Source organism: Salvelinus alpinus, chromosome 11, assembly GCF_045679555.1.
Source record: "Salvelinus alpinus chromosome 11, SLU_Salpinus.1, whole genome shotgun sequence".
Classification (NCBI taxonomy): domain Eukaryota; kingdom Metazoa; phylum Chordata; class Actinopteri; order Salmoniformes; family Salmonidae; genus Salvelinus; species Salvelinus alpinus.
This window is the reverse complement of record NC_092096.1, coordinates 16,992,316-17,005,215: the sequence shown is the minus strand read 5'-3', so window position 1 is coordinate 17,005,215 and position 12,900 is coordinate 16,992,316. Positions and strand designations below refer to the sequence as shown.

The following is a 12,900-nucleotide window of genomic DNA, read 5'->3' as shown; positions in this document are numbered from 1 at the left end:
GGGGCAGGACACTCTCCAGGGCCTTGGAGAGCCGGCCCGCAAACGTGTCGCCGTCATCCGACCCCCGGCAGGGGGAGTGGGGGGCGGAGAGCACCGGAGGAGAGGTGGAGGGCCGGTTGGGAAGGCAGGACAGAGCAGGAGGGGTGGAGGAAAAGTAGGGGACGCAAACGGACATGCTACGGCCGCGGTGGCGGGGAGGTGGTGAGAGAGGCTGCAGGCGGAAGGAAGGAGGGAAGGACAATTAACCACAGAATGGATGGAACACAGGTGAACTAAACACAGGTGAACTAAACACAGGTGAACTAAACACAGGTGAACAGAGGTGACAAACAGAGCTGAAAGATCTAAAGATCTGATAACACGGGACACGATAAACACTATGGAATAAAGACAAGACACATGGCATTAGAAGAAGGGAGTATGAAGGTTAGAAAGAGGTTTCAAAAAATCCGGCGAGAGCATATTGGGAACAGAAAGAGGTTAGATAAGAGGTAAGTAATACTGATTAAAAGGAAAAGTGATCTATAATCTCAAATTAGAGATGTGAGTACTAGAGCCATTTCTAGGTCATCTAAAGTGTTTATTAACAAGCTAGGATGACTAATAAAACACTAAAGCAGCTCTAATCTATTTCTTGCGGCTTTGTTCAAAATGAAACACTTCCTGAATAAGAACCATTCAATGTAGTGTTATTGCACCACTATCTAGGGCATTTAAGAAGATATTTTACCCTCAGACCAATCCCAGTGTCCGTGTCCAAAATGGCACCCTATTCCCTATATAGATCTACGCTCCTGGTCAGACGTAGTGCACTATATAGGGAATAGGGTGCCATTTCAGACGCAAACAGTGTTCTAAATCATAGTGTGGCTGAAAGGAAAATCACTGCCACAGACTGTGTACTGCTCTGCTGCAGGAAACTAAATATAGCTAGGTAGCCAGCTGCCTGGCAGGGGACTTGGCAATGCCAGTGTACCAGAGGCGCAGTCTGCTCTGTCTGTACAATGATTCACAGACACATTCACCTTGCTGATTCTACACAATGGCCTAAAAATAAATCAATGTTCCACCAAGAGTGGTCAGGGAACAGTTGATTTGGGGGTTGATGAAGCTGTTCCTTATTCATCCACAGCAGCTCTACAATGTTGCATTTACATTTGATCTGTGCCTCGTCAATTCTTCTGTTTATATAGTCTAGTGAAGCCTACTGGCTACTGGTTATAGTCTAGTGAAGCCTACTGGTTATAGTCTAGTGAAGCCTACTGGTTATAGTCTAGTGAAGCCTACTGGTAATAGTCTAGTGAAGCCTACTGGTTATAGTCTAGTGAAGCCTACTGGTTATAGTCTAGTGAAGCCTACTGGTTATAGTCTAGTGAAGCCTACTGGTTATAGTCTAGTGAAGCCTACTGGTTATAGTCTAGTGAAGCCTACTGGTTATAGTCTAGTGAAGCCTACTGGTTACTGGTTATAGTCTAGTGAAGCCTACTGGTTATAGTCTAGTGAAGCCTACTGGTTATAGTCTAGTGAAGCCTACTGGTTATAGTCTAGTGAAGCCTACTGGTTACTGGTTATAGTCTAGTGAAGCCTACTGGTTATAGTCTAGTGAAGCCTACTGGTAATAGTCTAGTGAAGCCTACTGGTTATAGTCTAGTGAAGCCTACTGGTTATAGTCTAGTGAAGCCTACTGGTTATAGTCTAGTGAAGCCTACTGGTTATAGTCTAGTGAAGCCTACTGGTTATAGTCTAGTGAAGCCTACTGGTTATAGTCTAGTGAAGCCTACTGGTTATAGTCTAGTGAAGCCTACTGGTTATGGTTATAGTCTAGTGAAGCCTACTGGTTATAGTCTAGTGAAGCCTACTGGTTATAGTCTAGTGAAGCCTACTGGTTATAGTCTAGTGAAGCCTACTGGTTATAGTCTAGTGAAGCCTACTGGTTATAGTCTAGTGAAGCCTACTGGTTATAGTCTAGTGAAGCCTACTGGTTATAGTCTAGTGAAGCCTACTGGTTATAGTCTAGTGAACCCTACTGGTTATAGTCTAGTGAAGCCTACTGGTTATAGTCTAGTGACGCCTACTGGTTACTGGTTATAGTCTAGTGAAGCCTACTGGTTACTGGTTATAGTCTAGTGAAGCCTACTGGTTATAGTCTAGTGAAGCCTACTGGTTATAGTCTAGTGAAGCCTACTGGTTATAGTCTAGTGAAGCCTACTGGTTATAGTCTAGTGAAGCCTACTGGTTACTGGTTATAGTCTAGTGAAGCCTACTGGTTACTGGTTATAGTCTAGTGAAGCCTACTGGTTACTGTGCCACTGGCTATAATATGGCAGAGGATACTACTAAAAAGGCAAGGCCCAGCACAGTGTGGGCTTTCAAGAGATGAAGGGCTATGAACTCATTCTCAAAGTAAATCACAGCTTTGTTGATGGAACCTTCCAGAAGTGAATTCTGTTGCAGCCCAGGAATAGCTGGTAGAACTCGTGAACACATTGTTTACATCCAATGAGATGTTTACCAGGTCAACATAGTACAGCGGTTAAAAGGGATTTACTAAAAAATAAGTGATGTGATTTATATCACACAGGGAACCATAACATTTGATGATAACACACAATAAATAAATTGACAAAGAGGAAGACATAAAATAATCTCAAATGACACAAAACTTAGAACCCATCAGCAGTTTAGCAGACTGCATAGACACACCAATCAATCCCATCTTTCAGTATGAAAAACACAACGCGTAAGAACGGACCGCAAAATATCAAGTCCACAAGCCTTTTTCAGGTTGGATTTTATTGATATACAGCTGTGTTTTTGCTTATTCAGATGTAAAAATAGCAGGAGCTGGGCATTGTTTCAAGGTCAAATATGTCATTTAGGACTAATGGCAATACCATTTTAACACTTCTACCACTATCATTCAGCAGATTGATTCACTGTAAAGTAATGGCACTTGATGGTCAAATAAAACCAAACAATGGTAAAATGATTGCAGAATTTAACGTGGCTGTGGTTGTGATGCCAAATACATTTTTGTGCAAGCTTACCAAAGACTACACACACACACGGTGGAATTAATGTGTAATCCATGTTGAATGCAAACAATACTTGATAAGCTTGAACAGCTTGGACATCTCAGTCTAACATATGGCATCAGGTGTATGGTTTGTGGTGACAGCTCCATAGCTTTAGGAAGGTCTAGTGAGCTATAATTCACTGACGCTATGGAGATGGCCGAGTCGGCTCCAGTAACAAGGCTTGTGATTCAGTGTTTCTGACACTGATGAGTGATGGCTGGCTGAGGTGACTGCCCAGTGTGCCAGACAGAGAGCCTAAAAACACCAGCATGGCACCTCTAAAATAAACAGTATGGGATTGATGGAGGCCCTGACAGCTTACACAACTAACTGCCTAATATCTATACAAACAAAACAACACTAATAATGAGAAATACCAACATGAGTACTATGAATAATATGTACCATAAATGATTGGTTGGGATTGGGGGGTGATGGGTTGGGGGAGGGGGGGTACTGTACTAGAACGAGATGCATGGTATAATTGAGGACGCAGCAATGTGGAAGGTATGAGGGGAAAAAGGAATCAAACTCAAAGAATCAAACTTAAAGAATCAAACTTAAAGAATCAAACTTAAAGAATCAAACTCAAAGAATCAAACTCAAAGAATCAAACTCAAAGAATCAAACTCAAAGAATCAAACTCAAAGAATCAAACTCAAAGAATCAAACTCAAAGAATCAAACTCAAAGAATCAAACTCAAAGCGTGGAGTTTGTTTACTTCTGAGTGACTTTGGTTTCTCCAACATGCATCATTCTGTTCAGAAATGCTAATCAAACCAACTGACATTGGGCAAAACAACAGTTCAATTCATTAAAACAAAAGAAAATGTAGAAGACACAACTGACCAAACTGTACTCCAGGAACTAAAACACACAGAGTAACTGATTTCAGAAACTTGCAGCTGTTCTCACTTTTGGCAGATCAAAGGCTAGTTAATTCTGGTACTTACCTGTAAGTCACTGTGACTGAAGACTCAAGAGCGTGACTGGGGCTTCTAACCTATGGGATGGTCTTCATATACTGTACATCTGTCTAAACCCTTTAGGATGGTGTTAATTAGACATCTGTCTAAACCCTTTAGGATGGTGTTAATTAGACATCTGTCTAAACCCTTTAGGATGGTGTTAATTAGACATCTGTCTAAACCCTTTAGGATGGTGTTAATTAGACATCTGTCTAAACCCTTTAGGATGGTGTTAATTAGACATCTGTCTAAACCCTTTAGGATGGTGTTAATTAGACATCTGTCTAAACCCTTTAGGATGGTGTTAATTAGACATCTGTCTAAACCCTTTAGGATAGTGTTAATTAGACATCTGTCTAAACTCTTTAGGATAGTGTTAATTAGACATCTGTCTAAACCCTTTAGGATGGTGTTAATTAGACATCTGTCTAAACCCTTTAGGATGGTGTTAATTAGACATCTGTCTAAACCCTTTAGGATGGTGTTAATTAGACATCTGTCTAAACCCTTTAGGATGGTGTTAATTAGACATCTGTCTAAACCCTTTAGGATGGTGTTAATTAGACATCTGTCTAAACCCTTTAGGATGGTGTTAATTAGACATCTGTCTAAACCCTTTAGGATGGTGTTAATTAGACATCTGTCTAAACCCTTTAGGATGGTGTTAATTAGACATCTGTCTAAACCCTTTAGGATGGTGTTAATTAGACATCTGTCTAAACCCTTTAGGATGGTGTTAATTAGACATCTGTCTAAACCCTTTAGGATGGTGTTAATTAGACATCTGTCTAAACCCTTTAGGATGGTGTTAATTAGACATCTGTCTAAACCCTTTAGGATGGTGTTAATTAGACATCTGTCTAAACCATGGGTGTCAAACTCTGGCCCGCGGGCCAAATTTGGCCCGCGGGGTAATTATATTTGGCCCGCGAGACAATACCAAATTACTACTAGAGCTGGCCCGCCGGTATTATACAGCGCATTCACCGCTAATACTACGAATCCCATAATGCTCTGCTGTTGTTTTCGCGCGCCAATCAGGACAGGACCCAGAAACGCCCTCTCCTCTGTGACAGTAGTCATAGCAACATAGACGCTACAACTGTCAGCGCGCTATCCCTTCCCAAAAATGGCGAAAAGAAAGGCAGAAAACAGGAGCTTTCTGAACAAGTGGGAGGCAGAATATCTGTTTACATATGTAAAAGACAAACCTGTTTGTCTTGTTTGTGGAGTCAACGTGGCTGTAAGTAAGGAGTACAACATTAGACGACACTATGAAACGAAACACCATTGACAAATACAAGGACCTGGACATGACTCAAAGGAGCCAGAAAGTAGAGGAGATGAAAAGAAGTTTGGTTTCACAACAGAATATGTTCAAAAAAGCCACATCACAAAGTGCTGGCTTGGGCACATCAGATTAGATCAGTGTGCAATAATTAACGTTTTCTTTGTGCACTTTTTCTTGCTACAAGGCATGGGCTTGAATGGTTGATTGATTTATTATCATTTTATTTGTAAAATTATTAGCCAGTGGAAAAAGTTTATTTTGGTATTTAAATCAGAAGGCTGCAAATAGAAAAGAGGCATACGATTTTTATTTACATTTTATTTATTTAATAAATGAATGCCATTGATGTGTTTTTTCATTTGAAATTCGATTTTGCATGTCTCCACTATTAAATTATATATTGTATGGTAATAAGCGATGCTTGTTCCATATTCAATGTTAAAGCAAAACTTGTTTGGGTCCATATTAAAAGGTTAATTTGTTCAATGTTGGCCCGCGACTTTGTTCAGGTTTTACATTTTGGCCCACTGGGTATTTGAGTTTGACACCCCTGGTCTAAACCCTTTAGGATGGTGTTAATTAGACATCTGTCTAAACCCTTTAGGATAGAACATGGCACATGGGTTCTAGAAAATAGGTTTTGAACTTTTGACCTTTAGGCGAGGCCATGGGGTTAAGCTCTGTTAGGAGACAGACGGGTACCTACGGAGCAGGAAGGGCAGCTCATTTGTGACTAGGCTATATATTTTGGGTGTAGATTAACATATTGGTTTGTCCTTCCTTTATTTGTGTGTTTTGGGCGTAGCTCAATCGTCTTGTGTGACTGTGTTTGGGATTCCTTTATTTGTGTGTTTTGGGCGTAGATCAACCGTTGTCTTGTGTGACTATTTGTTTGGGATTCCTTTATTTGTGTGTTTTGGGCGTAGATCAACCGTTGTCTTGTGTGACTATTTGTTTGGAATTCCTTTATTTGTGTGTTTTGGGCGTAGCTCAATCGTCTTGTGTGACTGTGTTTGGGATTCCTTAAATTTGTTCGTTTTTCTGGGTCTTCGGTTTCAACTTTCAATCTAAAAATGCTCTGGTATTGTTGTATGATGAAAAGCTATACCTGTTCCTGTCCTGTTCCTTGTATTAGCTTGAGTGGAAACATGAGAGCATATTAAAACACTGAATTAACAGCCAGTTTAATATTCTATAAAGGCCCTATTCCTCCCAATACACTGAAGAACACTGTTCCAGACATTGGTTTTAGAGTCTCTTGGCAAACAGCCAGACCATCAGCGTTACTGTTAAAAGAAGAACTGTAAAACCTGGCCACTGGTTCTCTCTGAAAATTGCCACTGAGCTTGTCAGTTATTCATTACTGAATAAGTGGGTTAGAACGCAGCTGCTGGTCCACCACTGTGGTACCAAGAAGACCGACATGTGAAATTGAAGAACTCGTGGGACTACAGTAGCCTGATGCGGACATGTCTCTGCTGTATTGGCAACTCCTCTTATAATTGTCATGATTAGTGTAACAATGACCATAGGAGTTGGCAAGACAGCACAAACAGGTGATTATAAAGGACTACAGGACAAACCTGAGAGAGAGGGGCAGCCAGGAAGGAAAAAGGTTGCTCCATTTCAAAGATATGGAACCTCTTCATCTCAAAGGGAACTGGCTCCAAATCCACTCTTCAGACATCACCTTCATGGATATTACAACTACAAACTCCACTGCAATTCACTTCTACCTTCCTAAGAACTACAAAAAATATATAATAATCCCTCCGACTCGTGACTTACCATGTTCTGCTGTTGGTAGGCATTGAGCTGCTGCTGCTGTTGCTGCTGGGGGGAAGGGGAGGGGTAGGGGGCCTGGGTTTGGCCCTGCTGCTGCTGGGTGGCAGGGATGTTGCTATAGGACATGGTCAGCTGGCCCAGATGGGACTCCGAGAACAGGGACGAACCCTGGCCGTTGTCCACCGCTCCGTCAGCTGTAGGTGGAGGGGACAAGAACCCACACAGTGACCAGATGAGAAAGGAGGGGAGAGGGAGGTGGAAACACACACACACACAGTACCGTTATATATATGAATGAGAGCGAGAGAGAGCGAGAGAGAAATCCAGATCAAGATCATTTCCTGGCGCATTCTCGATAATCACAGAAAATACAGTGCATTCGGAAAATGTATTCAGACCCTTTGAATTTTACCACTTTTTTTTTTTTTTTTTTTTAAACATAACAGCCTTATTTTAAAATTGAGTAAATAGTTTTTTCGCCCCCTCAATGTACACACAATACCCCATAGTGACAAAGCAAAAACAGGTTTTTAGAAATATTTGAAAAACATCCTCACAGCATGATGCTGCGACCACCATGCTTCACCGCAGGGATGGTATTGGCCAGGTGATGAGCAGTGCCTGGTTTCCTCCAGATCTGACGCTTGGCATTCAGGCCAAAGAGTTCAATCTTGGTTTCATTAGACCAGAGAATCTTGTTTCTCATTGTCTGAGAGTCCTTTAGGTGCCTTTTTGGCAAACTCCAAGCGGGCTGTCATGTGCCTTTTACTGAGGAGTGGCTTCCATCTGGCCACTCTACCATAAAGGCCTGATTGGTGGAGTGCTGCAGAGATGGTTGTCCTTCTGGAAGGTTCTCCCATCTCCACAGAGGAACTCTGGAGCTCTGTCAGAGTGACCATCGGGTTCTTGGTCACCTCCCTGACCAAGGCCCTTCTCCCCCGATTGCTCAGTTTGGCCAGGTGGACAGCTCTAGGAAGTATTGGTGGTGCCAAACGTCTTCCATTTAAGAATGATGGAGGCCACTATGTTCTTGGGAACCTTCAATGCTGCAGACATTTTTTGGTACCCTTCCCCAGATCTGTGCCACGCACAATCCTGTCTCGGAGCTCTATGGACAATTCCTTTGAACTTATGGTTTGTTCTCTGACATGCCCTGTCAACTGTGGGACCTTACATAGACAGGTGTGCACCTTTTCAAATCCTGTCCAATCAATTGAATTGACCACCGGTGGACTTGATCAAGGATGATCAATTGAAACAGGATGCACCTGAGCTCAATTGCGAGTCTCATAACAACGGGTCTGAAAACTTATGTAAATAAGGTTTTGTTTAAATTTTTTAAATAAATTAGCAAAAATGTATAAAATCCTCTATCACTTTGTTATTATGGTGTATTGCGGGTAGATTGATGTGATTTCTTATTTATTTAATACATTTTTGAATAAGGCTGTAACGTAACAAAATGTGAAGGGGTCTGAATACTTTTCCAAATGCACTGTAAATAAATCCCATCTCTGAGTGAGACGCTGTGCATAGTCCACATACATGTCATGGAGATGTTGGCCTGTTGGTACTGCTGCTGGTCCATCTCTGGGTCCTCCTTCTCAGTCTGGGCTATGGGGGGCTGGGGGGGTAACTGACTCTGCTGGGGGGATCTGAGGGCCTCTGCTGCCTGTAGGGGCTGCTGCTGCTGCTGATTCCTCTTCTCCAACTCCTCTCTGACCAGCTGCCTCTGTTCTCTCTTCTTTTGGATCAGAGACACTCGGTCTTTGATGGCCTTGGCCATCGTCTTGTGGTCTCCCTCGCACACATAGCCAGACTCGACCTGTTGGGACCAGAGAAGGAACAACCTAGTCAATCTGTTTTAACAGTCACCACAAGATCTCTCTCAGTGATGAGCTTCTACACCTCTATCCAGACACCTTTTTCATTGATGTTGCGGTTTTGTTAAAAAAAATAAAAAAATCACCAGATCAATTACTTATAATAAAAATACATGGTATCAATCGATCAACCAACCAACAATAAACCGTACCATTTCCTGTGCCACATCTTCGGGGACGTCCTTGTTGAGGTCGAAGGAGAACTCGATGGCTTCGTTGTCCTTGTACTTTCCCTTCAGCTTCTTGACGTCTTCTATCCTCAGCCACAGTTTGATGGCGATCATCTCCCCATCGTCCTCCTCGGCCAGCTCCACACGCACACCAGTCTCCTCCTGGAAGAACGCATGGCTCAGCAGGATCTTAATGACATATCTGTGGCAGTGGAGGAGGGATGGGGGAAGAGAGGGGGAGAAGAGAGAGGGAAAAGAGAGAGAGGGAAGAGAGGGGGAAGAGAGAGGGAAAAGAGAGAGGGAAAATAGAGAGAGGGGAAGAGAGGGGGAGAAGAGAGAGAGAAGGGAAGAGAGGGGGAGATTGATGATAGAGTTTAGCATTAACAAACAAACAAGGTCAAAACAGGTTTTATTACGTTCAATAAGTTCCGCATGGTGCGTGATCAACCTATTAGCCTGTTTACAGAGGACATTACACAACTCTGTGTGGGCTGGCCTAAAGGACTGCAATAGAGATGTGTGCTGACATCCAGTACTATGGCTTAATATCCTATAATAACTATGTATATTTACTATCCATAAAATCTCATAATCGCTATGTATATTTACTATTATATTATATTATATTATATCCCATATTAACTATGTACAGTCGTGGCCAAAAGTTTTGAGAATGACACAAATATTAATTTGCACAAAGTTTGCTGCTTCAGTGTCTTTAGCTATTTTTGTCAGATGTTACTATGGAATAGTGAAGTATAATTACAAGCATTTCATAAGTATCAAAGGCTTTTATTGACAATTACATGAAGTTGATGCAAAGAGTCAATATTTGCAGTGTTGACCCTTCTTTTTCAAGACCTCTGCAATCCGCCCTGGCATGTTGTCAATTAACTTCTGGGCCACATCCTGACTGATGGCAGCCCATTCTTGCATAATCAATGCTTGGAGTTTGTCAGAATTTGTGGGTTTTTGTTTGTCCACCCGCCTCTTGAGGATTGACCACAAGTTCTCAATGGGATTAAGGTCTGGGGAGTTTCCTGAACATGGACCCAAAATATTGATGTTTTGTTCCCCGAGCCACTTAGTTATCACTTTTGCCTTATGGCAAGGTGCTCCATCATGCTGGAAAAGGCATTGTTCGTCACCAAACTGTTCCTGGATGGTTGGGAGAAGTTGCTCTCGGAGGATGTGTTGGTACCATTCTTTATTCATGGCTGTGTTCTTGGGCAAATTGTGAATGAGCCCACTCCCTTGGCTGAGAAGCAACTCCACACATGAATGGTCTCAGGATGCTTTACTATTGGCATGACACAGGACTGATGATAGCGCTCACCTTGTATTCTCCGGACAAGCTTTTTTCCAGATGCCCCAAACAATCGGAAAGGGGATTCAGAGAAAATGACTTTAACCCAGTCCTCAGCAGTCCAATCCCTGTACCTTTTGCAGAATATCAGTCTGTCCCTGATGTTTTTCCTGGAGAAGTGGCTTCTTTGCTGCCCTTCTTGACACCAGGCCATCCTCCAAAAGTCTTCGCCTCACTGCACTCACACCTGCCTGCTGCCATTCCTGAGCAAGCTCTGTACTGGTGGTGCCCCGATCCCGCAGCTGAATCAACTTTAGGAGACGGTCCTGGCGCTTGCTGGACTTTCTTGGGCGCCCTGAAGCCTTCTTCACAACAATTGAACCACTCTCCTTTAAGTTCTTAATGATCCAATAAATGGTTGATTTAGGTGCAATCTTACTGGCAGCAATATCCTTGCTTGTGAAGCCCTTTTTGTGCAAAGCAATGACGGCACGTGTTTCCTTGCAGGTAACCATGGCTGACAGAGGAAGAACAATGATATTCTATAATAACTATGTATACTTACTATCCATAAATGATATCCTATAATAACCATGTATATTTACAATCCATAAATGATATCCTATCCTATAATAACCATGTATATTTACTATCCATAAATGATATCCTATAATAACCATGTATATTTACTATGCATAAATGATATCCTATAATAACCATGTATATTTACTATGCATAAATGATATCCTATAATAACCATGTATATTTACTATGCATAAATGATATCCTATAATAACCATGTATATTTACTATGCATAAATGATATCCTATAATAACCATGTATATTTACTATGCATGACTCAGACAACGGGCATTATTGAAGGCTCAATGTTACCTCTCAGGACATCGTATCATGTGAGGCTCAGCTGGTAAGTGTGTGTCAGTGTCTTTGGATAAATGTGCATGTCTGCTAAGTTAATTATTATATTACAGTGATGTTTAATGCATGACTGAGTAGAATACATGTGCAGCACAGGGTGAGCCAGCGACAGCTAACATGGTAAACAACTACAGGAGATCTCTCTCTCTCTCTCTCTCACACACACACGTCGGATTCTCTCTGACACACTAAAACATGTCAGTTTATCGATGAATGCAGTGTTTACACCCCCAGTAAGGTGATGGATCATCAGGCCTCTGTAAATGTAATGTAGGCTGACTAGGCACCAACAAACCTAATCAAATCAAATGTTATTTGTCGCATGGTAAACAACAGGGTGTAGACTAACTGTGAAATGCTGACTGACGGGTCTTCCCAACAATGTAGAGAAAAATAGAAAGGTAACACCAGGAATAAATACACAATGAGTAACAATGAGTTGATGTGCAGGGTTACGAGGTAATTGAGGTAGATATGTACATATAGGTAGGGATAAAGGGACTAGGCAACAGGATAGATAATAAACAGTAGCAGCAGCGTATGTGGGGCGGCAGGTAGCCTAGTGGTTAGAGTGTTGGACTAGTAACACAAAGGTTGCAAGATCGAATCCCTGAGCTGACAAGGTAGTTACAAGGCAGGTAACTGCCCCTGAACAAGGCAGTTACGTTAACCCACCGTCATTGAAAATAACAATATGTTCTTAACTGACTTGCCTAGTTAAATAAAAGGTCAAATATAAAATAAAATGAGTCAAAAGAGTTAGTGCAAAGGGGTGTCAACCAAATTGCTACCAGGACTGTCTGCATGAACTATTTAGTAGTCTTATGGCTTGGGGGTAGAAGCTGTTCAGGGTCCAGACTTGGTGCACTGGTACCACTTGCCGTGCTGTAGCAGAGAGAACAGTCTAGGACTTGAGTGGCTGGAGCCTGACAATTTGTAGGGCCTTCCTCTGACACTGCCTGGTATAGAGGTCCTGAATGGCAGGGAGCTCGGCCCCAGTGATGTACTGGCTCGTATGCACTACCCTCTGTAGTGTCTTGCAGTCGGATGCCAAGCAGTTGCCATACCAAGCGGTGAAGGAGCCAGTCAAGATGCTTTCAATGGTTTAATCTGTAAAACTTTGAGGATCTGAGGGCCAATGCCAAATCTATTCAGCCTTCTGGAGGGGGAAGAGCCTTCTTGTCGTGCCTTCTTCACAACTGTGTTGGTGTGTATACCATGTTAATTCCTTAGTGATGTGGACATTGAGGAACGTGAAGCTCTCGACCCGCTCCACTACAGCCCCGTCAATATGGATGGGGGCGTGCTCAGCCCCCCGTTTACTGTAGTCCATGATCAGCTCTTTTGTCTTGCTGACATTGAGGGGAAAAAGGGTTGTTGTCCTGGCACCACACTGCCAGATCATTGACCTCCTCCCTATAGGCCGTCTCATCATCGTTGACCAGGCCTACCACCGTCGTGTCGTCAACAAATGTAATG

The 12,900-nt window shown here is 42.4% G+C and overlaps 1 protein-coding gene across 15 annotated transcripts in view; it reads right to left on the bottom strand.

The window, feature by feature from the left end:
• The window catches only part of wnk1b (WNK lysine deficient protein kinase 1b), a 179,230-nt gene that overhangs the window by 48,363 nt on the left and 117,967 nt on the right, over positions 1 to 12,900 (bottom strand). For all 15 annotated transcript variants that reach the window (XM_071331851.1, XM_071331841.1, XM_071331844.1 and 12 more), the window contains exons 7-9: positions 9,158 to 9,377; positions 8,668 to 8,947; positions 7,126 to 7,316 (exon numbers count right to left, since the gene is read on the bottom strand). In XM_071331851.1, coding sequence (XP_071187952.1) covers positions 7,126 to 7,316; positions 8,668 to 8,947; positions 9,158 to 9,377 — 691 coding nt within the window. The remainder of the gene's footprint in view (positions 1 to 7,125; positions 7,317 to 8,667; positions 8,948 to 9,157; positions 9,378 to 12,900) is intronic.